This window comes from Ziziphus jujuba, chromosome 5 (assembly GCF_031755915.1).
Source record: "Ziziphus jujuba cultivar Dongzao chromosome 5, ASM3175591v1".
NCBI classification, from domain to species: Eukaryota; Viridiplantae; Streptophyta; class Magnoliopsida; order Rosales; family Rhamnaceae; genus Ziziphus; species Ziziphus jujuba.
In genome coordinates this window covers 11,711,836-11,739,264 of record NC_083383.1, presented here as the reverse complement: position 1 = coordinate 11,739,264, position 27,429 = coordinate 11,711,836, and the positions used below count along the sequence as shown (strand labels likewise).

Here is a 27,429-nt window from a genome sequence, read left to right as displayed (position 1 = left end):
TTAAAAGATGATGGAATATGAACTTGTAAAGTCAGATTAGACCAAGAGTAAGGGTATATCGATGATGAGAATCATATTGCCCATTTAACCAACTTACTCTCAGTGATGTTGTTGTTTTCATATCCACATTTATAAATTCAACAGATCATGTAAGACTAGGAAGTAGAAATCATGTTGCAAATCAATTACCTACTCTTCCCCAAACAATGACTTATTTATAATATTAACCGCCAAAACTGAATGATTAATAAAAATATTTATCAATATATTCGCATGTGAGTCCCCGAACGGCAAGTCGTATATACAAATGGTGCGACGTTTGCCCTGTTTTGGTTTTTATATTAATTTCATATGTCCCTGGGCTCCACCTGCCGACATATCTACCTTGTTCCATCACATATACAAATCAAACTTTTTATTCTATCAAATTCGTCATCATTGACGCTAACAGTGCAACATCATCTTTCTTTTTTTCTTTTGTTTTTTTTGGGTGAATATATTGCAACATCATTGATTCTCAAATTTTCTACTTTTTTTTTTTTTTTTTTTTTCTGTTCAAGCAGCATCATTGGTTCTAATTTAAATGGAGTATTGTATTTAATAATAGGTCATTTGAATTTTATACGTACATAAATGTTATCTGCATTTTTTGTTATTAATTAACTATACACTTATATTTCATTTTTTTTTAAATAAATATATTTTAATATCTTTTATAATTATCCAAATACTCTATAATCATAAATGTTTCAATTAAATTTTTTAAAATTAATTTTAATATACCAATATTTTTTATTTTTAAAATTATTTTAATATGATCTAATTATGTTAACTTTAACGGATTCCATCAAATTGAAATCATTGCATCTCACATGACCCTTTAAAATTTATTTTTTAAATTTTATTTGTTTATTTTATAGAAGTAAAAGAAAAAAATATTTTAATATCTTTTAAAATTACTGAATTTCATTTTGGGTTTCTAAAATTAATTTTCTCACATTAATAAAAAATAATAGATATTTAACAAAATCTAAGAACTAAAATAAAATAAAAAACATAATAAAAATACCAGATAGTAAAAAAATTTTGGCAGCCTAAAAAAAATATCAGATATTCAAAAAATATGAAAAGTCCAAAAAAGATACCAAATAGTAAAAAAAAAATTAAAAGTATGATAAAAAATATTACATATTCAAAAAAATTCCGAGAACCTAATAAAAATACAAAATATTTAAACAATTTGGAAAGTCAAAAAAATTACTAGCTCTTTAAAAAAATCCGAGCGTTAAAAAAGAATATCAAATATTAAAAAAAAAACTGAGAACCCAAAAAAAAAGATAAACTAGATGTTAAAAAAATGTGGGAGTATAGAAAAAATCAGATTTTAAAAAATACTAGATGTTTCAAAATTTGATACTTTTATTTAGCTTTTGGAATATTTTTTTAATATCTATTATTTTTTATTATGTTTATAAAATTTTTTTACCATCAAGTACTTTTTTGGGTTTCCAAAATTTTTTGAGCATCTGGCCTTTTTTTTTTAGGCTATCCAAATTTTTTTTAATATTTTATATTTTTATCATATTTTTAAATTTTTTTAGCATCTAATTTGTTTTTAAAGCACTTAGATTTTGCTAAACATTTAATATTTTTTTATCAATGTAAAAAAATTGATTTTAAAGACCCAAAATAAAATTTAATGATTTTAAAAGATATTAAAATATGTTTTTTTTTTATCCTACAAAATAAACAAGTGAAATTTAAAAAATAATAAAAACTAATTTTTGAGGGATCACATGAGGAGCACGTGATCCCAATTTGACGGAATATATTAAAGTTAATGTAATTGAATCATATTGAAATAATTTTTAAAATAGAAATATCGGTATATCAAAATTGATTTTACAAGACTTAATTGAAACATTTATTATTTTTTTTTGACATGTTTTTTTCCTTATCTATATTGTTTGTTGCTTGTCTTTTGTTTAGACATTTTTCTTTTTCTTATATAATTGGAGTTTAAAACACATTTGTGTAATGAATTATATATTTAAAAATATTATTAAAAGTGCTAAAACAATAGAAGTGCAACAAATATCATACCTAAATGGACAAAAATACCAGAAAAGAAAAACAGGGATATAACTGCCGAACACCCTAAAATTAAAGGATTAAAAATGCAAATATCCCTATAATAATATTAATGTTGGTCCCCTTTGCTTTTACCTGAATGGATGAGGTACCATTTAGTGACAATGACTATATTTACCAATAAAACAAAAAAATATTAGTGACAATGACTATTTATTTGCTCCTGAATTCTGATACTATGATGTACTAAAACCCAGTTCTGAGGACCCTTTCGGCCCTGTCGATGGAAAACTCCGACCTCCTACTATTCTTGGGCTGTGCAATGCGAGTTGTAACAAAAAGACTACAAGTTAGAACAATTAATGCCAACACCATTCCTCTGGCATATGAATCTGGCAGTATGTTGACAAAACTGTCTACACCTATCAGCTTCCGTAACAGCACAAGAAAATAGTTCTTTTCCCGTCAAATTTTTAATTATCTTTAGCAACGTATTAAAACTTTTGTGGTCAAAAATAAACTTTTCTTGCATTATATAATTCACCTTCCTAGGACTAAGTCACCCCTAAAAAGCTTAGTATTGCTAAATTAGAAAATTTAGGTTTCGCATACAAAATTAGGAAAGTGGTTAGTTCTTTGTTGGATTATTTAACAATAATGGGACCAACCCACGTGTTAATATGAGTCTAATACTCATGTCAAATATATAGGTGCCTTCAATATATTACCCAAAAAAAAAAAAAAAGTTTCTTCAATATACAAAAAGTTAATTGTATAATTTGAGTTGTTAGAAAAATGTCAATCTCTTAAAAGTAGTTGATACCAAAGTAATGAAACAGCACATCAAATCCCTTGGTAAATATTTGTTTTGCGAAATTTGTTGTAATATATATTTTCCGTTAAATTGCTTAAATAGGCTCAAATATATGGCTGCCATCATGTGGCCGCGTGCGAGGCTTTATTAGCTGATCTATTCCATACCATTTAATATAATAATATTTAGAGTTTATATTTTCTTTGTCAAATATATATGTGTATATATATAAATATATATATAAACTGTGGGCAAAATTGATTACCCTATACAGTTGATAAATCTGTATAATTTATATAATAGATAGTTTCTTCTACCATTTTGGGTGATTTCTTTCATAATACCATTTTCATATATAAATGTATATATATGTGAAATTTAGGAATTTTAATATGGATTAGAGTGATGAGCTACAGCAGTGTTGTGCTACTTATTTGTCAATGTATGTAACTTATTAACTAATGATGATGATATGAGTAACAGTTGAATAGCAACATTAAATATTATTTTAGTTACCAAAAAACATTAAAATATTAATTTTAATATAGGGGAAGTTGATACACAGAAATCATATAACCTAGGAAAGGGCTGACGTTGTAGCTTCTTTAAGGTATCCATTTTTTTTATTTTTTTATTTATCCGAAAGAAAAAGGAAAAGGAAGAAAGGTGTCTCTAATTTTTTTTATGTTGGGTATGTCCCAAGTTAGGTTTGCATTGGAAGGTGGGGCATATCATTATTTCTTGATACTTTTTTCAGTCGCCATTTTTTTATTCACCAAAAGAAAAAAAAGTTCCATTTTTTTTTTTCTTGTTTGGGTATATACCTCCTACAACTTACTCTTTAACTTTTGGTAAATTCAACTTGCTCCAACATGATAATATAAAAAACCAATACGATGAAGAAATAAAGTAGCTAGCACATTACAAAAAACAATAACATCACGGAAACCAAGACGTTTTGCAATGATGTGATAAAGAATTGTAATACTATTTCATTGGTTGGTATTGAATTTTTTTTTTAATCTTTTTAAGAATTAAATTATCAAATATTTTATATTAATTTTTTTATCCAATAATATTTATCTCTTTTAACATATAGTTGGTAATGGTAAATAACTTGGCAGACAAACTTGATCCTCGTTGACCCTTTGCACCATAGAAAAGAAAAAGCTAAGTCATTCTACTTTAAAGATTTATTAAACCTACAATGTTTTAGATTTTAAAAGTGTTTTAAAATTTAAAAGGATTCGATTTTAAATTTTAAAGAAATCTATACAAATTCAATAATATTCAATTCAGATTTTTATTAAAATCTAGATGTATTCAATTTTGATTTTGAATTCTATTAAAATTTAATAGCATTTAAAAAGTTATTAATTTTAAAAGATTTTAAAAAATAATAAATTTTAATGGATTTAAAAAGATTTTAATAGTGAAATTATGAAAAAAAAATTATTAATATGAAATCCAGCTTTAATTTTAAAAATTTCGTTGGATTCTTATAAACTTTTTATGAAATCTATGAAATTCCAGTACAATCTATCAAATTCTTTAAAATCTATAATTAATTTTAAATTCATTAAATTCTAAATTGAATACATCCTATTTAAATCATTCTACTTTAAAAACTTATTAAATCTATAAAAATTTTAAACTTCCAAATACTTGCTCAATAAGAATGCAAAAATAAATAAGTAAATATAAAAAAAATACTTAGCCCTTTAGAAAAGATTAGTCAATCCTAGTCCCTTTATAATTGATAAACAACTCCATCATACCCAAAAAAAAAAAAAAAAAAAAATGCAAAAAATGAAGTAGTACCGGGCATCATTCTCAATTTTTTTGGATGTCTTTCAAAAATGCATATGCTTTTTTAAGTTTTGATTAGTAAAGCACTAGCATAAAAGTTGCCAAGTCAAATCTGTTTCTCCTTTTTAGTTTCCTAAATTATAATAAAACTGTTGAGTTTTTGATGGGTAATAACACCAAAAAGGAGAAAAAAAAAATCAGAAAAAAGAAAAATAAAAAAAAGAAAGAAAGTCAGTGACCCTGATGTTGAGCAAAATGTACACCAAGTACCTTGGGCATGTGCAAGATGCCTACTCTGCTGGGGGCGTGCCTAATGGCCTTAATCATGAGCACAATTTTGCCCTCTGCGTTGCAGAGGATGAGTACCGAGTGTCTTTTGGTAATTCTGTTTTTCGGGGATAACTATTTGGTAATTTCATGGGCATCAAAACTTCAAAAATTGTTTCCTTTACCGTAATGTGTGCTACAGGCGACCGGTGGAGATTTCATTGTCTACTGGATAACTTTATTATTACGTCATGTAATCAGAGGACCCAAATTACAAACTCGTATTTGAATGACGAAAATGCCCCTTTAGGATTGCGGCAACCATCCATCCTTATTTTTCCTCCCAATGATTATGAGTGAAAAAATTTGAGAAAAAGCCAGAAAGAATCAAAAGCCTCTTTATTTATTATTTTATACGAAACACATGAGAACGAGCATATTCAGGTTGCCCATACACCACACGTGAAACTTTTAGCAACATGACCCACGAATGAAAGCATATAAGAGAGATTGTAATTTGGGTGGTCACATGGGGGGACTGCAAATGATGCATTTCCTTTGAGGAAGCAAATGGTAAACATTGCATATCTTATAAAAGAAAGAAATCAAAATGGAAAAGAAAACCAATTGGGCAACACACAAAAAAAAAAAAAAAAAATTCTATGGTTATCCCAAATCACAATTATCACCAAGCAAAGCTTTTGACTTCGTCACACATGGACATGGAAATCACGAGGATGCTTTTCAAGAGGAATGTAGAAGTAGAACCCACTTAGTTTTCTTACACACTTAATAATTACCTTGCACCTTTTTAAAAATGAAAATATTCTTGAGTTAATAGCCCACAAAATCTGTTTTAGAATTGGATAAAGAATTTGATTAATTGACAATCACTCCACGCTTCTCTAATTATTATACCAAAATTATTAATTATTTGAATCAATGTTTAAAAGAAATATATGGAATCCAAGATTTCACAATATAAATTTGATGGGTGAGAGGGTAACTTTGGCAAACAAATCAAGAATGGTCGTTTTAGTAATTTAGGAACAATAAATTAGCCGGTTGATCCGTTTTAAAGGACCGACATGTGGCGGTAGATTCGGTGCACATGCATTGCAAAAAGAAAGAATAAAAAAACGCAAGCCAAAGGGGAGGAAGATAGCGGTACAAGATTTCAAATTTTTTTGTTTTTCTTTTTTGAGTTGGGAAACAGGATTTCAAAATTCGCATCCTAAAAAAATAGGATATAGATATTCAACGGTTATATATATATATATATAAAGTTCAAATTTTTTTAAAACTTTTTTTAATAATAAAGGAATTTAAAAAAAAAAAAATGGAAAATTCTTTACTTTGTTTTGAAAAACAGAAAGAGTCAGTAGTGGTGTAGCTACTACTGCACTCCTCTATTGTTTTGTCTCCCTTCAAATCCACTCCCAAAAAAACATAAAAAAAAAAAAGAAAAAAAACCAAAAGCAGCACAGGACACACACCACCAATAAAAAACCAACTCTCACAATTCCCAGAAAGCAAAGAGAAAGTTCGAGATCACACTCCCCAAACCAAGGTCATCATCGTCATTTTCCAGTAGATCACACACCACACCACCCCACACACACCCCCCCCCCCCCCCCCCCAAAAAAAAAACCCAAACCCAAACCCAAAACCAAATCCAAACCCAACCCCCAAAACCTTTCTTCATCTCCTGCTCAACAAACACAGTGCCTTTTCGCAGTGCAGAGACTTGGTCTCCACGACAGCTCTTATCAGTCACTCTCTTATCTTTTTCCCCATTTTCCCAAACCATTTGTTTCCAAATCTAGCTAGCTACTGATTTGTTTGTGGTAGTGTCTAAAAGCAGAAGAAGTTACAGTTCAGGAAAAAAAAAAAAAAAAAACAATGGAGAGAAGCACTCCGGTGAGGAAGCCCCACACATCCACCGCAGATCTGCTCACTTGGTCTGAAACTCCTCCAGCCGATTCTCCCGCCGTTCCTACTTCAGCTTCTCGCTCCGCAGCACGTTCTCACCAGGTGACATTTTGGAAATAAAAAAAAAAGTTTTTTTTTTTTTTTTTTTTTTTTTGGTTGGGTGATTTTGGGGTTTAAATTGATTGAAATTTTTTGGGGTTTTGATGGGTTTTTGGGGATAATGATAGCCGTCCGATGGGATCCGTAAGGTGGTGTTTGGAGGGCAGGTAACGGATGAGGAAGCCGAGAACTTAAACAAACGGTGAGATCTGCTGCTGCCTCAAGCTTCTTTTTTTATTGGACTTTCTCTTAATTTTTAGCTTTTAAAGATCTGGGTTCTTGATTTTGTGGGCAATAAAGTGCGCTACAAGTTCAGCTGCTTCATACAATTTTTTTTTTTTTCTGTTGATTAAAATCAGATTTTTTCTTTTTCTGGCTGTAACTTGTTTCTGCATATTTCTCGGATTTTCCACTATTTTTGCATCACTCTTCTCTCTCTCTTTTCTTTGGCTTGCAATTTTTTTCTTTTTTTTGGTAGCAGTTTTTTGAAATTCTAGTGGAGGTTGACTCTGTATTTTCTTGGTTGATAGCGTTTATGGTTTAAGCTTTTGATCTATTAGGTGATATGCGGTCGATCTACCTTATCGACCTATGAATTCAAAAATTAATTTCAAATCCATCTCTCGCCCTTCTGTGTCATTGCTTAAAAAAATGAAATGGGAATTGTCTATACGTGTCAAATTACCTAGTAAGGTCTTCTGGTTATGAATGATTCCATCCAAATTTAGATTTGACGTATATCATAATTCGTAATTATATTGCTTTGTTTTTAAGTCAACCAGAGCCACCCCCCCCAACCAAAAAAAAATAAAAAAAATAAAATGATAGTTCTAATGTATTTTCTTGCTTCATTGTCCTAGTGCGGGACATTTTTCTTTAATTTTTGGGTTAGAAGAAACTTAAAATAAGTTTAAAAGCTTATCTAAGGAAAGATTGGATTGTGATTAGCATAAGGATTGATAACCTACCATATTTAAAATTGAACCTTTTGGATCTTTAATCTTCGCAAACATGGAATTGGTATCAGTTTGAAACGTGTGTGCGATTGTCAGGCTATTTTATGAAAACCTATGTCAGGCTTAATAGATTTGGTGGTTGAAGAAAAATTTGCAAATTAAACAATGCCAAACATCAAAGTTGTTTGTACAGAAATTTGGACTTGGGCTGCAAATCTTTGTTGAATCTCAGTTATGCATGAAGATGCTGTTAATTCAGAATTTGGTTTTTGTTATTGCCTTCTCCTTAAATTTGGCACTTACAGTGTGTCTGGATATTCTTTATTTTGGAACATCTTAATCTTTTCTTATTATCATTTGAAGACACTTTCATTGTCTTCTTATTCCCTCCCCCCCAAAAAAAAGAAAAAGAAAAAAGAGGTCGCTTTTGTTGTAGAGTGGACCGTTATAAAAGTACGGGTTATCATCATTGCTGATACTATGAATTCCATAAGATTTTTGTTAAGAAATGTTGAGGCTTGAAAATTAAATTATTAATGGTGACATACTTGGTTATGGAGTATGCTGCGCAAGAAATAAGTTTAGGTTTTTGTCTTTTGGGTTGTTGCTCAGAACATCATCTGTTGTTCCATTCTTTTTTCTTTTCCCTTGCTGCTTAGGGTGGTAATTTTTGTAGGTGTCTTTTCGCTATGGTGTGTTATCCTAATGTTACTGTGAAAATGGAATGCCTCTAAATGTGATAGGTCTACTTAAAATATCACTTTTCTTTGGCCTCTGATGCTGTTAATTTTCCAATGGCCAGGAAACCTTGTTCAGGGTATAAGATGAAAGAGATGACTGGTAGTGGCATTTTTGCAGAAAGGGGAGAAGATGATGAATTGGAATCTGGCAGTGCCAACCCTACACCAAATAACAAAACTGGATTACGTATGTACCAGGTATCAATAAATTTTCCACAGATTTGAAATCAATAAAAGCAAAGTTATGCACCATGTCAACGTTGTCGAAAACCATGTTTTAACTCTTTTTTTTTTTTTATTTGAATTGCCAGCAAGCAGTTGCTGGAATTAGTCATATCTCATTTGGTGAAGAAGAGAGTATTTCTCCGAAGAAGCCTACTTCTCTGCCTGAGGTGGCGAAGCAGCGTGAATTAAGTGGGACCCTGGAAAGTGAGGATGAGAAGTTGAAGAAGCAGCTTTCTGATGCTAAATGCAAGGAGCTTAGTGGACATGACATATTTGCACCCCCTCCTGAAATTTTACCTAGACCAACTAGTGCACGTGCATTGGATTTGAAGGGAAGCATAGACATTGGAGAACCGGTTTCAAGAAATGTATGCACTTCTGTCGAAGTTTCTTATGTCAGTGCATTGTGTGGATGCATGCATGCATATAGAATTCTCTACATCATGGGTTTAAGTCAAAAGATTATTAAAGCTGTCTATACCCATTTGGTAACATGATTCATTTTTGAGTTTCACATGTATTAGTTAGGAGATCAGGAGTAGGAAGCATTGCATTGTCACAAATATTCGATGGTCAAGTCTGCTAGATTTCCTCACATGCATTGTACATATGCTTGGTTGTTCTATGTGTGCTTCACGAAAGTGAAGGGTCTTAACTTTCTCTGGACTTTCTTTTTAAACTGAAGCCTGCTGGAGGACAAAGCAATATCACATCTTCTGAGGAACCTGTGCTGAAGACGGCGAAGAAGATATACAACCAGAAATTCTCTGAGCTCTCAGGAAACGATATATTCAAGGGTGATGCTCCTCCATCATCCACAGAGAAATCACTTAGTTCGGCAAAATTGCGAGAGATTAGCGGAAATGATATCTTTGCTGATGGGAAGGCAGAGTCCCGAGATTATCTAGGCGGTGTACGCAAACCACCGGGCGGCGAGAGTAGCATTGCCTTGGTTTAACATGCTAGGACCTAACTTTGGTTATTTTTATTACTTGGAGTCATTTTGGTTTGTTTCTTCTCCTAGTGGGGATGTGATATTACTATATATATCATTTGACCTTTCAATTGTGGTGGTGGGTTTTGGGAATTGTTTTTTAGGTTTTAACGTGTCGGCCTCAGCTATGGACTATATTGCTAATTGGGTTGTATGTCCATAATCTGTGTTCTTTTGATGTGCTTGTCTTAATGAAGTGCGTGGGCTGTTTCACGGGGTTTAATCTTTCACTTGTCTCTGTTTATTAACATTAAGCTTTTGTTTTCATTTTTCATTTTTCTGTTTGTTTCCTAGGGATCAACTTTGGAGATTGTTTTATGACAGCAAATCCACTGTTTGCTTTACAATGCCCCCAAAATAAAATATAAAAAAAAAATAAAAAAAATAAAAATAAATTCCACGGTTCTCAGAGAAAACGAGGATTAATAGGACTATCAGTTAGACGGTTGTAGGATGGGCTCCACAGTAGTTGATTGCTATGCGTCCGATTTGAAGATATTTAACTCATTTATAAAAAGCAATTTTCTTTTTAGTTTTGAATTATGAAATTTTGTTATGGATGATTTCATGCCGTTTGTTTTAATTCAACAAAGAAATCTCAAGTCTCGGGTTAGGAAGTAAATTTTTTCCTATTCTTTTGGTGGTCGGTAATCTAAATTGATCAAAATAAGTAAGGTTAAAAAAAATATCTTTCAATAAAAAAGTTTTATTGTCTTAATTCATTGTTCTATGGTTGTTTCTTATGACATAAAACCTCAGACAATCTTCAAAAACAAAGATAAAGAAAGGAGAAAAAAAAAATAAAATAAAAACAAAAAAAACCTAAAAGTATCATATTTAATATTAACAAAAAAAAAAATCTATGTTATTCTTTTGATTATTTATTGACCGTTTCGAAAAGTAATTTGATAGCATTAAGGTACTGCTATAACCAACCACATCAGTGCCCTGATATCTACCACTTCTCTTTTAAAAGAAGTTTTCTTTATATATAAAAATATAGGAGGCTAAGCAATATCAATAAATAAAGAAAATACAATCTCAAATTTTTGTTTTTTCAGTTGTCGTGTTGTGATATTGTTTCTAATATACACTTTTACGTAATGTCATATAAGAACTACAATATAACATAAAATGTGTCATATTGGATTTTTTAAATTTAAATTTGATAAAATTACTCATTATAGACTTATAGTAAAGAAAACATGCATAAAAATGACTTTTTCTATGTATAAAAAAAAAATAAAAATATACTATTGCAATTGGAAATCTAATATGGAAGTTGATATTACCTTTTAAACAAAAAAAATTCAAAGTTCATTGCTAGTGTTACAAATTAGAAAAAAACTAAAAGATAAACTTGGACAACAGCCAACAGAGTTATGATAAAGATAATCGAATAAATTCATTATTAGTTCAATAATAAATATGATTTAAAAAAAAAAAAGTTTGAAGCTCAAATCCTGATTGAGAATTTATTGAATTTTAAATTACGAAGAAAATTCCACAAAGTCAGAGACTGAAATCTCTCTCTCTCTCTCTCTCTTCTTCTGTTTTTGAGTGCCAGTCTGATACTCTGTCCCTCGTCATTTCATGGTGCGCCGAGCCACAACAAACAGAACGTACTCTCGTACTGCCAGAGAAAACCAAGAAAATAATTAAAAAAAGTAAAAATTTAAAAACCCTGTCTCATTATCTTCCTTTTTGTCGTAAATTCCTTGCCAAAAAATGAGGTTTAAATGCAACAGACAAAAAAAAGCCACCCCAAAAAGAAAGGTCCGTAGTCTGAAGAAAATACTCGCTCTTTTGTAATCCGTTGTCTTTGCCGCCTCCGATTCGATTTCTGTTGATGTTTTGAATCTGGGTTTTTTTATTTTTTATTTTTATTTTTTTTTCCCTCTGAATATTAGTATTGTATATATTATATATATATATATATATATATTATTTGTTTATGATGTATAAAATGGCGGAGGAAGAAAAGAGGGTAATAGAGAAGACGAAGAAGGATGATGAGCATGGGAACTTGTTGAATGGGATTAGCAGTCCATATCTAAACCCTCACCCTCTTCGTCTTCGTTGTCTTCATGATGATAATCAGTCCATAACTGGTTTAGCCATTGGAAGAGCTTCTCTGCAACCAGAGTTCTCTTTTTCAGATATGTCTTCTTCTTCTTCTTCTGTGGATAGCTTCCCATTTTCTATCCCACATGAAGGGACGAGAAAGTATCATCAAAGACCGAGTTCTCATCACTTGGACAAAATGGGTTTGGACTCCAAGCCACCTGAGTTCCATATCAATGATGAAGAGCTGGTTAATGATCTGGGATTGTCTAAAAATTTCTATAGGATGCATATCAGTGATAAACAAAAAGATGGGACCCAAATGAAGGGTTTTGGGATAGACCCTGATGAATTTCGACTCCGTGATGGTTATATTGGCGGCGTCACCTCTTGGGATTTTGTAAATCCTGGTGAATATGAAGGTTTCAACAATAATCTCTCTGATTATGAAGCTTTTCAATCCTCTCTTCCACTGGATTTTGATGAGTCTAAGAGGTCAGCGTTTCTCGGATTGCGACATGGATGTAATATGGGAGATTCAATGAGGTCTCCTCGCACTCATTTCCAGGTTAATGCATTGAATTCCAACCCCATTTACAACAAGAACCAGATGAGTTATTTATTGGGGCAAAAAACTGAACAAGATGGCGGCTGTAATTGTAAGAATGTCGAATTACTTGACCAATATACTGATAGGATTAACCTTAACGATGAGTTTGGTTGCTCAAAGTTATATGGAATGGATTCTAATGGAGATAACTGTCTGATGGGTCCATTTGGCTCCCCTCGGTCATTGCGACCAGAGGTGGCTCTGAATGTGAACAGTAACCCATCACACAATCCTTCAATGATGAAAGAAAGGACAAAAGTAAACAGTGCTGGCGGGGTCACTCAAGCCTTAAAGCATATGAAGTTTGCCGAGGGTTCTAGTTGCGAGGATGGTTTTATCATAGAAGAAAGTTGTGTGAATCCTGGCATGAGAAAAGGGCGTAAATCTTCGAGGAGTCAGAAGAATTGTCATGGGGTTATGAGAGTGCCGAACGAACAGGAGAAGAGCTCTACCTTTGGAGGTGTTTGTGAAAATGGCGGCCGTATGAGTAGTGATTGCCCTTCAACAGTTCGTTCAATGGCTGAGGTGCAGGGATATGTATACTTCTTAGCTAAGGATCAGTATGGTTGTCGGTTCTTACAAAGGATGTTAGCTGAGGGAAACAGTCGAGATGTGAAGATAATATGCAACATTATAATTGGTTATGTTGGGGAAATGATGGTGAACCCATTCGGTAATTACCTTGTGCAGAAGCTCTTGGATATATGCAGTGAAGAACAGAGATTGCAGATTGTGCTCATGGTGACCAAAGAACCAGGAAAACTTGTTCAAATTTCTTTGAACACACATGGGTAAATCCTCCATTATTCTGCTCGCTTCTAGGTGGTATCTTTCACTTTCTAACTCTTTTTCATCATTTAATTGATACTGCTGTGTCAGGACGCGTGTTGTACAGAAGTTGATTGAGACTTTAAATGCTAGGAGACATATAGCATTAGTTATGGCTGCTCTTGAACCTGGTTTTCTTGAACTTGTTAAGGATCTAAGTGGAAATCATGTCATAAAGCGTTGCTTGCAATGCCTTAGCAATGAAGACAACAGAGTAAGCTCTTTTTTTCCCTTTTCTTTTTAGCCTGAGTATTCAATGTTCTTAAAAAATTGCATATCTTCTGCAATGGATGTCCTTTATTTCATCCTGTTTCTTTTGATGTTCTTGGGATTTCTTCAGTTTGTGATAATCTAGAAGTTAGATCTTTCCAAAATGGAGCTCCTCTTGTGAAAAATTCAATATAAATTTCGGATTATTATAATGCAATTTCCGTATTTTCATAAAATGTTTTCTTGTCAGTTGTTCACCACCAAGTATCAAAACCTGTATGTTTTTACATAAACGCTATGATGAAATTTATTGCAAATGCAATTAATCATGCCAACTCAATTTAAAAGCCACTAGATACTTGGGTTAAGCTCAATAAATTTCTTGATGCATTTTTACTTTGAAAGCATATTTGAAGGCATCAGACTAAAGGAAGGTTCATTTGATGGATGTGGCTACTGATAAACATTTGATCAAGGGCACATCAATCTTGTCATCATAGTATACCAATTTATTAGTACTTGGCATATAATTCAGTTTTCATGATATTTCAAAATATTGATTTTGTTTCTGCAGTATTTGATGCTTGAAATGCTAACAGAGATGAGCTTATACTTATAAGAACGAGCTTTCAGAAACCTTGACTTGGATAAATATTATAGAAATCTCAAAATCATTTGAGGGATGGCTTATATCCAACCCCAAAGAAAAGAACACTTACACATACAAGTGCTCTTATATATTCGAGTGGATTTAATTAGCATGATTTTTCTACTTAAGTGTTCACTTCTACCTACATCTACTTGCATGCTAGAGATTAGCAGGCATCATCTACATGCTTCACATTCTGTCCATAGTCTCATAATGTGATCCGTGTAGGAGATGTTACAACTTTGTTCTTTTGAAACAGATTGTTATTTGTTCTGTCCTTAACCATTTGTTATTGGCAGTTCATTTTTGATGCTGCTGCGAAGTTTTGCATTGATGTTGCGACTCATAAGCATGGATGTTGTGTAATGCAAAACTGCATTGCATATTCTGGTGGAAGATTTCGACGTAAACTGGTGACTGAAGTTTGCAGAAATGGGCTAACCCTTGCTCAAGATCCTTTTGGGTAAGCATTTACTAAGTGTCAAAAGTTAATACTAGTTTATTTTTCCTTTCCTTTTGCTGACAACAAAATCTTTAAAATCTAATTCAATAAAAATTAATATATGATTAATTATTGTGCTTTTGGGAACCAAAATATTTCTCAGCTATATGTTCCTTTGATAAATCTTATATGCAAATGCAAGCCTAAGTAAATGAACACAGAACTATTCAGTCAAATGTTAGTTTATCATACTACAATCATTGTATTAAAACTATTCAGTCATATGTTAATTTATCATACTACATAATCATTATATTTTGAACTAAATAATTAGAAAGCTTACTGGAAAATATTTAGCTAACTGTTGGGAGTTAATTAAAACGTATTGATTACAATCACAAAATCCTTGAGCCATGACTTCTTGTTTCCATAACAAGTCAGAAAGGCACCAAACTAATTCATTCAATGAAACTCTCCAGTGTTTTACCCATTGAAGTGGTTGAACTGCTGTCTCCAAGCTTAGATGATAATGCACTCGACTTGACTCTAAAACAATACATACTAATGTTGTTATTATATTTTTGTTGCTCTGTATTTGTTGGCTATTTATGCAGATGTATGGGATTGTAACAGGAATTGTTGGTTCTGTATTTTAGTTTTGTCTTGTAATTCGGCCACAACCTAAGTGGTTACTAGCTTCATCAGGTATATGAGAGAGCTCCTCGAAGAGCAGCTTGTTTTTTGATGGATAGAATTAGTCTTTTAGTGAGAAATGCTTACTGGAAGGTTTTGATGAATTGGTAGTATGGAAGTTGCTGCATTGGTAGTCTGACATCTGTTATGGGGATGTGCTATTTTTTTGGTTCAAGATTTGATAATATTGGTGTGTGCTTATGGTACTTACCAAAGATATATATTTTTCCAAAATGTTTTGTAAGATTTGAAAGAGGGGAGTGCACATAATCCTGGTATCGCAATACAAAAGATAGGTTGAAGACTAAAATTGTTAATATAAAAATGTTCCTTATAGATGATATTTAACATTATCTCTGGATATTTAAGAATCTACATGAGAATATTTATGTCCTAAAATTCCTCATAAGTAATCATATGTACATTTTATTCCGTGGCACAATTTGATATGGCCTTCTGGATATACTTTGTTCTGTAAACAGAAATTATGTTGTCCAGTATATCATAGAGCTAAAGATCCCATCTGTCAGTGCTGAATTGATTTATCCATTCAGAGGACACTTTGTACGGCTTTCAATGCAGAAATTTAGCAGTCATGTGGTTGAAAAATGCCTTGAGCATTTTGAAGAAAGCCGGTCAAGAATCATCCATGAATTGATCTCAGTTTCTTGCTTTGAACAGTTGTTGCAAGATCCTTATGCTAACTATGTCATTCAATCTGCTCTTGCATTTACAAAGGTATTTGTTCTAACCCACCTCTCCAAGTAACCCTCTCTCATTTTTGTTCTAATTTTTCGCTTCATTCATTCCAGGGCCCTCTTCATGCTTCCCTGGTTGAAGCGGTTCGGTCTCATAAGATGTTACGAACTAGCCCATACTGCAAGAAGATCTTTTCACAGAACTTGCTGAAGAAGTAATGTGTTTTACAGTAAGAAAAAGAAGTGTTGTTGTGCACTCTAGTTTACTAATTGTTAGCATAAGATATCAAGAAGTTATTTTGTCCATCTATGTTAACCCGCTACTTGTTGAAAATAGGTGCCTCTATTGACAAAAAGCATTGTTTTGATCCTGTTAATGCCTATCCTGGAATGTTTTGTAATACTGTTATCTTTTTTCTTACAAATCCAAACTTGCTGGGTCTACAAACTGTATGTTCTGTATTTTGGTGCCTGGGTTCTTCTTATTCTATTTTATTTTCTTTTTAGCCAAGAAGATGATTTTATAGTACAAAAACACAACGTACAGAGGGGGAATCCAAAAGCACCGGGACTTCAACAGCATTTGTGATAAAAATATTCACAAAAGAGCAGGGAACTGCAATTGCATGGCCCATGCATTTCAATTCTTTCTTTGCAGCAAACAGAGCATTTCTTTGTGCATTAATTTAAGCGACAATAGTACATAAGTTTTATTTTGTAAACAAATCATAGGATATATATATATATATATATATGTATGTATAATATTTATCAACTTTTTGGTTATGCCTAATTATTATTTTAAAAATAAATTATATAAAAAAACGATGGATTGGTTTTTTTTGTCATATTTAGTTTTATCTACTCATCTATTCAATTTTAGTCAAAAACATGGAAAAAAAAAAAAAAAAGGAAGTTAATACTGTAATACTCCTTGATCAAGACAAAAATGACTAATGCACTTATTCGCATTTTACACCATTGATTGCAAGATTAATGATACAAACAAGTTCTAACCATCAATCACCTAACTAAATGTAGAAGCAAGAACTGTCAAATAGAAGCAGTGGCTATGACAAGTTTAGCCTCTATGAGTCAACATTAGCTCCTGAGAGATTTCTTTCATTGTTGGACGACATTGTGCACTGCCGTTTAAGCATGCGGATGCTATCTTGGCCAGAGAGACTACCTCCCCTGCGACTTCATCATCATATATAGTAGGCAATATACATTGGTCTAAAATATCCACCAGAGCCAACTTATCAGACAGTGAGAATGATGATGATGAAGTTGATGATATTGTGGAGATGAGATCCACCAGAGCCGACTTATCAGACAGTGAGAATGATAATGATGAAGTTGATGATATTGTGGAGATGAGATCCCCTGGATGTTTCCCCATTATTATTTCCAATGTCACTACTCCGAAGCTATAAACATCGCATTTTTCATTCACCTCCATGGTATAAGCAAGTTCTGCTTGGGAAAAACAAAAGAATTGATGTTTCATTTCCAAATAAGTACATAATTACCGATAATCATTATTAATTAATTTAAAGCTTAATGGCTAAGGATAAAACTGACCTGGAGCAGCATATCCAAAAGTTCCAGCGAATGAAGTCCAGTTGGATGACTCAACTTTAAGAATCCTGGCCAGTCCCGAAATCAGAAATATGAGCTTCATCACATTGTGCATTCAGTAAAATATTCTGGCTTGATATATCTCGATGTATTATAGGAGGTGAGCAGTCATGGTGCATGTAAGATAATGCATTCGCCACACCTTTACCAACATTTTTACTCCATTCAAATGCTCTTGCTTTTTCCTTGTTGCTCGATACATCTCCAAGGCTTCCTCCTTCCGAGAATTCGTATACCAACAGAGAGTGTCGTGGATGTGAACAGAATCCATGTAGCTTCACAGTGTTACGGTGCCGTATATGCATTAGTGCATGAATTTCACTCCTAAAAGCTTTTGAGATGAAACATCCTGCCATCCACATTTGTGTGAAGCTTCTTCACAGCAACAACCTGACTTGGGCTTAACACGGCCTTGTAAACACTCCCATATCCTCCCTCTCTGATGCAATATTTGAGGTCGAATTCCTCTGTTGCTTGGACAATGTTCTCATACACCATTTTCCCATCATAGCTCCATATTGAAAACAAATTCTTATTCTGAGTTCAATCAGGATCAGGTAGGTTCTGATTTGTCTTCCTCACTCCTCTAAAAAGAATGTATACGAAACAAATTCTTATTCTGAGTTCAATACGGTTGTTTGACAAGTCAAGATAAATGGGTTTGGAAAGGTTATAAAGGTCAAGAGGAATGTCTCCATGAAAGTCGTTTTGTGCCAAATTGATGCTAATGAGGTTGGTAAAGGATGAGAAGCTGAGATTTTGAAGCGTACCACTCAAACCAGCTCTTGAAAGATTGAGATGGGTTACTCTTGTTGACTTTTCGCAAGCAACTCCAACCCAATTGCAATGGCTCCTGCCTCCTCCGACCATGAAGACAGGAGAGATTGGCCTTTGTTGTCAAGGCTCTCTGTTTCCATTTTATAAGAGCCTTCCTCTGTTCTGCTGGCTTGGTCTCTTTTAGCAGCAAAAACTAGGAGATGAAATTAGAATACACACAGATAAAATGTTAACAACAACATTAACAATAATGATCGACTTTTGGAAACCATGGTTTCGATCTTTTCGTTTCAATATAATTCTGCAATGACTGTTTCTTCCCTTCTGGGCTTTTACAAACTACTAATGCTCCATGCATAATTGAACTAAAATGGAACTTATTATATGAGAAAAATGGATTAATATTCTAAAAATTTAATTATTAATTTTTATATGAATATTTCTCCATCTTTAAATATGGACAATTTTGAATTCTTATTCTTATTCTTATATTATTTTTTAAATGTAAACTTCTTTGCGATTTCTTTTGGACTAAAACATTTATTTTGATACGCTATGATATTAAACTTCTCTGGCTTATGCCACTTCTTTTCCATAAATTATTACATTAGATTTTGTGGCAATGTGGGGTACAGAGCCCACTGCTTATGTGTGCTTATGCACATTGAACTACTTTCCACGGCAAAGATAGATGGAAAAGAAAATCTCTATTAAACCCCAATTTTTATAGTAGATGCTTAAAAGAAAATCTCTATCGTCACCATTTAAGAAAATATGCAATTTTTTAGTAAGGGGATATTGGTTTTATAAGAAAAATCAAAGTTATGTGAATTAGTGAAGTAAGGAATTGTAAACCTAAAACAAACTTTCAGAAAATTATCATATATTGTTAAATTAGCTAGTATTAATATGTGAGGAAATTTTGAGATGTGAAGGTGGGTTAATTTCTTTTCTCCTGAAAGTGTTTAGTCCAAAGCCGGAAGCAGCAATTGAGAAAAAAAAAAAAAAAAAAAGAAGCATCCAGCGACAATTAGAGTTTTCATCTTGAACTTTCCTATTGTCCGGCCTATGTCGCAAGTTCAGCAAGATTTGATTCACTTTCACCTAGAGTACCCCTCCTGGTTTAAGGAGGAAGTAATTCAGACTTGCGTAAATCAATTAAATTGTTAATGCACAAATAGTTGGACACGTGCCTAATATTTTTCATCATGATTTACATGATAGAGCAACTTTACTAGGTCAAACAAGAATATAAATTCAAGTTACTAGCTACTATTCTTTGAGCAATATTGCATGTATCAAATTTTTTTATCAAAATTTTGATAATCAATTATATAGCAGTTTTTAGTGGTGTTAAATTGATATTGCCCTATATTCATGAAAAGGTAAATCTTTTAAAAGATTCTAATAGTGGTGTTAAATTGATATTGCCCTATATTCATGGAAAGGTAAATCTTTTAAAAGATTCTAAATTATGAATATCAAAATTTTGATAAAAAAATTTGATCATTTTAGATTTATCCCTATTCTTTAATACTCATAGTGTTTTTTTTTTTTTTTTTTTTTCCCTTTGAAATTCGTTGTAAATCATTATGTACACATTCTATTCAATGATACAATTTTATAGGGGTTTCTAGCCAACCATAAATATATATATATATATAGAGTCTTTCTACTGTGCGAACCACATCCAAAGTCAACGCTTTTCGGATGATAGCATCGGTTTTGATGTGTACACTGTACAGTAAAGCCGACACTATCTTCTGAAAAGTGTTGGCTTTGGATGTGGTCTACATCCGGACTGTCCGCATCGCTGAATTTTCCTATGTATATATATGGGATTCCGATTATACCTATTTTGCATGCGTAAATAATGTTGTTCAGAATATCGAAGAGCTAAAGACACCATTTTATCATTGAATTGCCTAATTAATTTATCCATTCAAATGGAACTTTAATTATGCGCCTCTCACCCTCAGAAATTTATCAGTACCTAGAGCATTTTGAAAAGCATCAATATCCATGAATTGCTCTAAGTTTCTTGCTTTAGAGACGGTTGTTGTGAGATTCTTCGGCTAGCCATATCATGCTGTCATTCATTCTCCAAGCATTTGTGTTAACGATGTTCACCAAAGAGCACGGGACTGCAGCTGTCCCATAGCTTCCGGCATTGTGATAGTTTATTGACAGCATGCTTGATCTGACATGTAGCACCTAAATTTTCAAGAATTAATTTGGTGCACTTTAGTCTTTAGGTGCTAGTGCCATTTATTAACGCGTTCAACTTTTATTTTTTATTTTTTTTAAATTATGTGTAATTTGTTTATTTTAAAGGTTTGTTAAGATTAGTTAATGATAATTAAATGTTTTTGTTAACTATATATATAAGGATTAACATAAACAAAAAAATTAAACACAACTTAAAATTGTATCGGTTTTGGTTTTCATTTTTTTTCTCCTCTTCACATTTGTAGTTAATTGACATGTTTAATAAATTTAACTATTATCAACTAATACTAACAAACAATTAAAGTAAATAAACTATTTACAATTTAAAAAGAAACTGAAAACAAAAATTGAACATGTTGACAAATGATACCTTACTTTTTAATTTTTTCTTTCCAGCAAATCGAATATTCATTAATCCTAAATAACAGTAATATATAAGTCTTATTTTATAAACAAATCACAGCGCATATATATATATATATATATATATATATATATATATCAATTTTTTGGATATACAGAAATAAAAAAAGAAAAAAACCCAATGAATTAGTACTTTTGGTCATATTTAGTTTTCTCTAGCCGCCTCATTTATTTTTAGCCAATAAAATGCTCATGTACCAGCTGATACATGTTATTAGCTATAAAAAAAGTTGCATATGATCCAAAATCCTCATGGTACTCCTTGGTCAGGACAAAATTGACTACTGCCCTTTATTCGCATTTTTGTACCAGCCATTGCAAGATTAACAAAATATAATCATGCATAGATATAAATTACCACATATACTATCCCAAAAGCTCCTAACTAAATGTGGAAGCAGTAAGTGTAACTTGGGGAATGGCTTCCTCTGAGTCAACATAGCTCCTGAGAAATTTCATTCATTGTGCATTGCCGTTTAAGCGTGCGAATGCTATCTTGGCAACGGAGAACACCTTCGCTGCGACTTCATCATCATTTTTAGTGGAAGGCAATACGCATTGGTACAAATTAAATATCCACCACAGACACTTCATCAAGTGGTGGGAATGATGATGACGACCAAGTTGATGATATTGAAGAGACGAGATCTTCTGGATGATACTCTGAAGCTATAAACATCGCATTTTTCATTCACTTCCATGGTTTAAGCAAGTTCTACTTGTAGCAGAGCATAGTCATTGATGCAGCAACATTATCAAAGTTAATATTTTAAACAATTTCTTAGAAGATTAGTTTTGAGTAATAAAGACTAACTTGAATAATACTAAGTAATAAAGAATGGATTTTTCATTTCCGGATAAATAAGTAAATACGAACCGATGTTAATGCTTAAAAATAAACTAACCTGGAGCAGCATATCCAAAAGTTCCTCCAGTTGGATGACTCTATTTTAAGAATCCTTGCCGTCCCCGAAATCAGAAACATGAGCTTCATCCTGTTGTAAATTCAGAAGAATATTCTGGCTCGACGTATCTCGATGGATCCTAGGCGATGAGCAGTCATGTTGCATGTACGATAATGCATTCGCCACACATTTCACAATATTTATCCTTTTACTCCATCAAATGCTCTTGTTTTTTCCTCATTGCTTAGTACATCCTAAAGGCTTCCTCCTTCCAAGAACTTGTACACCAGAAGCGAATGTCGTGGATGTGAACAAATTCTATATAGCTTCACAATTGTTACGATGTTGTATTTTTGTACTGAAGAGATTGTTGAAAGAAAGGTCAGGTCTAAATTTCTCAAATATCCAATTTGTCTAGGAATATTTCCAGAAAGTTGATTCTCAAGAAAGTAGGAAAGAGCTCAACAATTTCAAATTTTCAATTTGTTTAGGAATATTTCCGGAAAGATGTTTCCCAAGAAGATCAAGATAGCTTAGCCTGCTCAATCTTCCAATTTCTCTAGGAATACCTCCAGAAAGTTGATTGTCACCAATGTAAATACCAACCAACTTGGTCTATGGAAGTAGGAATTTGTCCTGTGAGTTCATTATTTTGTAAATCAAGCATCGTCAAAGACTTGATCTTTCCCATTTGGCGAGGAATGAAACTAGAGAACTCATTCCCAGATAAATTGAAAAAGGAGAGGCTGAAGAGGTTCGCAACGGTCGCCGAAAGAAATCAGAAGGATGATTGGTTGCCAAGTCAAGATGAGTGAATGTAAAAAGGTTGTAAAGGCTGAGGAGAATAGCTCCATAAAGGCTATTGTCTGGTAAATAAATGGCAACGAGATTTGTACAGGATGAGAAGCTGAGATTTTGAAGCTACCATTCAAACCGTAGATACGAAGTAGATGTGTGACACGACTTGTTGATGGGTGACAAGCAACTCCAACCCAATCGCAAAGGCTGCTCCCTTGAGCCAATGAAGACAGCAGAGATTGGCTTTTGTTGTCAAGACTCCGTTTCCATTTTATAAGAGCCTCTGTTATGCTTTTTAGTCATTGTTAGAAGTAGCAAAAGGAAGATGGAATATACTCATAAAAAGTTAAGGAGATCAACAACGATTTTCTGTTGGAAACTATGGCTTCTATCTATAGTAAGTGACTGTATTTTCCCTTCCAGCCATTGCAAGCTATTAATGCTTTCTGCTAGTATATTTGAACTAAAATGAAGTTTATATACATGAAAGGTGAAGCAATCTCATTCACAACTATTTGAATTTGGCTTGAACTCTGATTGCAAATCACACGAATTTTCTTTTAAGACACTTTTATTATTATTATTATTATTAAGGACTTTCCAATTAAGGAAATTTTCAAGAAGCTATGTATGATGAAGAATGAGAAAGGAAGTCGATAGTCATGTAGGCCCAATGAGGAGGACATCCACGATATGGAAGGACTATAAAAATTCAAGGGGATGTGGTATCTCTGCCAATTAAACTTATGTTCTATCCATTAATTTCTTTAGTTAGGACCCATTTTTTGGATAAATTAAAGACCTTATCCACTTAGAGCACGAATAGAAGAACTATTTTACAATATTAATTTTCTTGTGTTTGAGACATTTTCAAATAAAAAATAGCTATTTCAAATGGATAAATAATCCTTCATTTAAAAGAATAGTTATTCTTTCTTAAAACCTAAGAATTGCTATTTTCATATTCTTATTTAGATAAGTTTTAAATATATTTTTATTGTATTTGTAATATATTTAAATTTAGATAGTTTATTACATTTAAGAAATACATAAATAAATATAAATTTGGTTTTTTATTGATTTTAACCAAATTTGGTATTTTTGCGGGCAGAAATTTTAATCTAATTTACCAAACATATAAATAAAAATCATTATTCCATTTCCTTTTTTTTTATTCCTATGAATATATGTTTTCCATTAAAGACTTGATCCCCTTCTAAATTTTTGGCTTATGAAATAAATATAGGAATAAAATATTTATTCTATATATTTAGTTTTTTCTATATTTAATAATTTTTTAAATTTGACAATAGCTATTCCATAGAAATAGATATTCTTCCATTTAAAGGAATAACAATTCCTTTTTAAAACTTTAGAATTTCAATCTGGATAAATTTTGAAATATCCGTTTAGATTTATATTTATTATCACATTTTAAAAATATATAAATAAATATAAAATTTAATTTTTAATTAATTTTTTTACCAAATTTGAACATTTTTTGAAAAAAAAAATATTTATAAAGGTTAAACTTTGATTTTAAATCAATATTATTACCAAACATATAAATAGAAATTATTATTTCTTTTTACATTTTTTATTCTCATGAATAAATCTTTCTATTTTTGATGGTGACCTCAGGCTTGCCGTGTACTAGTCTTCTATAAGTTGTTGTGTAATACCTCGTCCCGAAGTACATGGAAAATTTCTTTCACGTTGACCAAGGTTGATCGGGTTTGACTGTCGTTGAGTGAGAATGGTCAAAATTTGACTTTTTGATCTGGATGGAATTTCTTTTTGACATGGATACGTTTCAAAGTATGCATTGATCTGAGTCCATAGACTAGTAGTACGTAAAAAACGGAGCTACAATTTGAAAGATATGAGCAAAACAAGTTGAGGGTCAAACTGTCCAAGGGGTGCTGAAGTTGACTTTTTGTTTATGCAAAGTTGAGCTTTGACTCCTGCATGGTTGTGAAGTACTCGTCGATACGAGTTCATAAACTAGTGGCACGCCTGAAACGGATATATGGTTTAAAAGTTATAGACCTGCAAAGTTTTCTAATACATCATTATTTTAGTATTATTTTATTAATTTCTTTTCCTTTTCTTTTTTCTTTTTCTTTTTCCTTTATTTTTTCTTTCTTTTTCTTTTCTTTCAGGCATGTGAAAAAGAGGAGGGAAGGGGTACTATTCATCATTCCCTCCCTCTCCCTCTCCCTCTCGAGCCTTCCCATTTTTGTTTTCTCTGGCCATCTAAATGAGGCACGTGCTGGCCAGCGTGACAGCCCATGGCTGGGCAATTTTGACAGCCAAGTTTCTGGTCAAATGGCCGGTGGAAGCGCCGGGATCGGTGCCCCAAAGTCGGCGGCCGGTGGTTCTCTAGTCGGCCATTTTTTCGGCGGTTTTTGGCTGCGAGAATGGTCCGTCCCCCTAGATTTCAACCCCTGCTTCCAAAAATAACCTCCATTTGCCCAAATTCCTAGCCATTTGTGAGATACAAGAGGGGGAAGTTCGACTGAAATCTTCCGTCCACTTTCCGGCCACCTCAGGTCGAGTTGAGTCCAACGGAGTTCTGTAATGTATTCCTCATCCCCTTAGCTTTCCTTTGATACCTTATTTACGAATTTTGGACATCGTTTTTGTTAAACCCCCCGGGTATGGGGTATTATTTATCTGAATAAAATATTAATTTATTTGGTCCTGTGTAATATTGTTATTCTACGAGTACGCGTGGGTTGTAGAATTTATCATATGGAGGATCTTGGTTGGATTGGGTGCTCGAGGTGAGTGACCCACCTTCAAACTTAATTTTTGGGTGCTTAATTGTATGTATTTTGTGATACTTGATTATTTGAAAATGTAGTATTTCATGTGTTAATCGTTTAGTAAATTATAATTGAAATTTTATGCCAAAATTGAAGGAAATTAAATTATTTGTGTATTATAAATATTTTGGGTTTTAAGAATTCTCTTGAATTTGAGGTTTAATTTAATAATTATTGAATTTTGTTGCTGGAATATTTTATAATTAGATATTTGAAAAATATGTTTTATGTATTTGATATTTAAGAGAATTTCCATCTAGAATTGTATTGTCAATTTATGATAATTTTTAATCTGTATTTTGGTGCAAAAATATATTTGGGAATTTAAAGGAATTGTCGCTTTTAAATCCTATTAATTATTGTTATGTTTATTATTAAATTTATTGTGCATGATTGTATGAATTTAAATATAGGTCGACTTTATGTGGTTTTATTGTTATTTTGATCAAATTGATTTTTATGGAATTGAGAAAAATATTGATTTAAATTATTACGTTTCAAAAATATTTATGCATTGAAATATTAAAGGTTTAACTTTATGCCTTTGGAAATTTGGTATATTCGAAAGTTGATGGAATTGAAATTTGATGGATTTTAAGTGATGTATTTATGATGATGATGATTTTAAAAGAAATGTGGAAATATTATGGGCTTAAAGGTGATGTGGATTGTTGGATTTGAAAAGTGGTATCTATGAGATTTGAAGATTTAAAAATGTATTGATTGATTTTATGATTTTTAGACACACTCATACAGTATTGGTGTTCTGTAATGTATATGTGGATGAGCGCACAAGTTGTAATGTCTCCCGTGAGTTGCCATCGGACCGAGGGTAGGCAAGTTTGATATTGGCCATAGCCGCTCTCCTCCATGGCCGGGATGACGGTTTAAGCAGCGGCGCTGTCGGGATGCCAAAGCGACTATATACAAGTTTTTCTCTTTAACGTCCCGACAGATGGTGCTCGAGATGCTGGATATCGTAAGGCATCACTGGTATATGGTGTGGTGCATCAAGTATTTTTCAGATATAAATTTCAAATTCTAAAGTTTTAAAGTCGTATTTAAATAAAGTCGTATTTAATTTGTTTTATCACCTCTTTCTAATTAGTATTTTTCTAAAATGTGTTTATTCATATTTTATATCAATTATTTTAAATCAATGTTTCTAAAATGCATTTTACCTTGATTGTTACTATTTAAATGGATTTGGTGTTTTAAAATAAATTCTTTTATATTTTTACCATTTACTTCAAATAGATGATTAAATTGATTTAAGTATTTCCTTTATTAATTAAATGATTTATTCTACTTATTTTATATTGATTGTTTAAATGTATTTTACTACGTTTTTATCATTTGTTTTAATTTGAGATTTTAACATGAATTTTATTTATATTTCATAATCTATTTCAAGTTGAAGTTTAAAATTAGTTAAAAGTTTTCTTTGATTATTCCATGGATTTAACTAATAAATTTTGTAATATATATTTTGAGTTATTTTTGTTTTTTGCCAAATTCCTTCAATCCAAGTTTATTTATGATTTTATTTATTTTATCTAATGATATCTTATTCTAAATTTAACAATTGGATTTTTTAAAAATATTTTCAATGTATATATTGAGTTCTAAATTAATATTTGTATTTTATGTGCATTTTAAATTATTGTATTCCATTTAAATTATGTTCTAAATTAATTTAAATTATCG

General features: G+C 32.0%; 3 protein-coding genes across 7 annotated transcripts; 2 read left to right on the top strand and 1 right to left on the bottom strand.

Moving 5' to 3' along the window:
- Positions 1-6,629: 6,629 nt before the first annotated feature.
- Positions 6,630-10,146, top strand: LOC107420826 (uncharacterized). The gene is made up of 5 exons (XM_016029887.4): positions 6,630-7,015; positions 7,141-7,214; positions 8,771-8,906; positions 9,020-9,301; positions 9,619-10,146. The coding sequence occupies exons 1-5, from the start codon at positions 6,884-6,886 to the stop codon at positions 9,889-9,891; spliced, it is 897 nt and encodes a 298-aa protein (XP_015885373.1). The 5' UTR covers positions 6,630-6,883; the 3' UTR covers positions 9,892-10,146.
- A 1,103-nt stretch (positions 10,147-11,249) lies between these two features.
- On the top strand, positions 11,250-16,947 carry LOC107420820 (suppressor protein MPT5). Of its 5 annotated transcripts, none has more exons than XM_025074552.3 (6): positions 11,250-13,392; positions 13,481-13,643; positions 14,588-14,751; positions 16,105-16,161; positions 16,236-16,336; positions 16,629-16,947. In XM_025074552.3, exons 1-5 carry the CDS (start codon positions 11,882-11,884, stop codon positions 16,330-16,332), a joined length of 1,992 nt encoding a protein of 663 aa, XP_024930320.3. In that variant the 5' UTR covers positions 11,250-11,881; the 3' UTR covers positions 16,333-16,336; positions 16,629-16,947. The 5 variants fall into 5 exon arrangements, with proteins under 5 accessions (XP_024930320.3, XP_024930319.3, XP_024930318.3 ...); XM_025074551.3 differs by having other exon boundaries at positions 16,236-16,351; XM_016029882.4 differs by having other exon boundaries at positions 11,251-13,392; positions 15,906-16,161; positions 16,629-16,944.
- A 97-nt stretch (positions 16,948-17,044) lies between these two features.
- Positions 17,045-18,899, bottom strand: LOC125423094 (MDIS1-interacting receptor like kinase 2-like). The gene is made up of 2 exons (XM_048476452.2): positions 17,706-18,899; positions 17,045-17,597 (listed from the first exon to the last, which is right to left on the bottom strand). The coding sequence occupies exons 1-2, from the start codon at positions 17,815-17,817 to the stop codon at positions 17,203-17,205; spliced, it is 507 nt and encodes a 168-aa protein (XP_048332409.2). The 5' UTR covers positions 17,818-18,899; the 3' UTR covers positions 17,045-17,202.
- Between the last annotated feature and the right edge of the window lie 8,530 nt (positions 18,900-27,429).

Bases quoted from the DNA above. Each gene is read 5' to 3' on its own strand.
- LOC107420826 (XM_016029887.4), top strand. From the start codon at position 6,884: ATGGAGAGAAGCACTCCGGTGAGGAAGCCCCACACATCCACCGCAGAT. The intron at 7,016-7,140 runs GTGACATTTTGG...GGATAATGATAG, and splicing joins CCGCAGCACGTTCTCACCAG to CCGTCCGATGGGATCCGTAA. The intron at 9,302-9,618 runs GTATGCACTTCT...TTTAAACTGAAG, and splicing joins GAGAACCGGTTTCAAGAAAT to CCTGCTGGAGGACAAAGCAA.
- LOC107420820 (XM_016029882.4), top strand. From the start codon at position 11,882: ATGATGTATAAAATGGCGGAGGAAGAAAAGAGGGTAATAGAGAAGACG. The intron at 13,393-13,480 runs GTAAATCCTCCA...CTGCTGTGTCAG, and splicing joins ATTTCTTTGAACACACATGG to GACGCGTGTTGTACAGAAGT. The intron at 13,644-14,587 runs GTAAGCTCTTTT...TGTTATTGGCAG, and splicing joins TTAGCAATGAAGACAACAGA to TTCATTTTTGATGCTGCTGC.
- LOC125423094 (XM_048476452.2), bottom strand. From the start codon at position 17,817: ATGCACAATGTGATGAAGCTCATATTTCTGATTTCGGGACTGGCCAGG. The intron at 17,598-17,705 runs GTCAGTTTTATC...TTTCCCAAGCAG, and splicing joins TTTTGGATATGCTGCTCCAG to AACTTGCTTATACCATGGAG.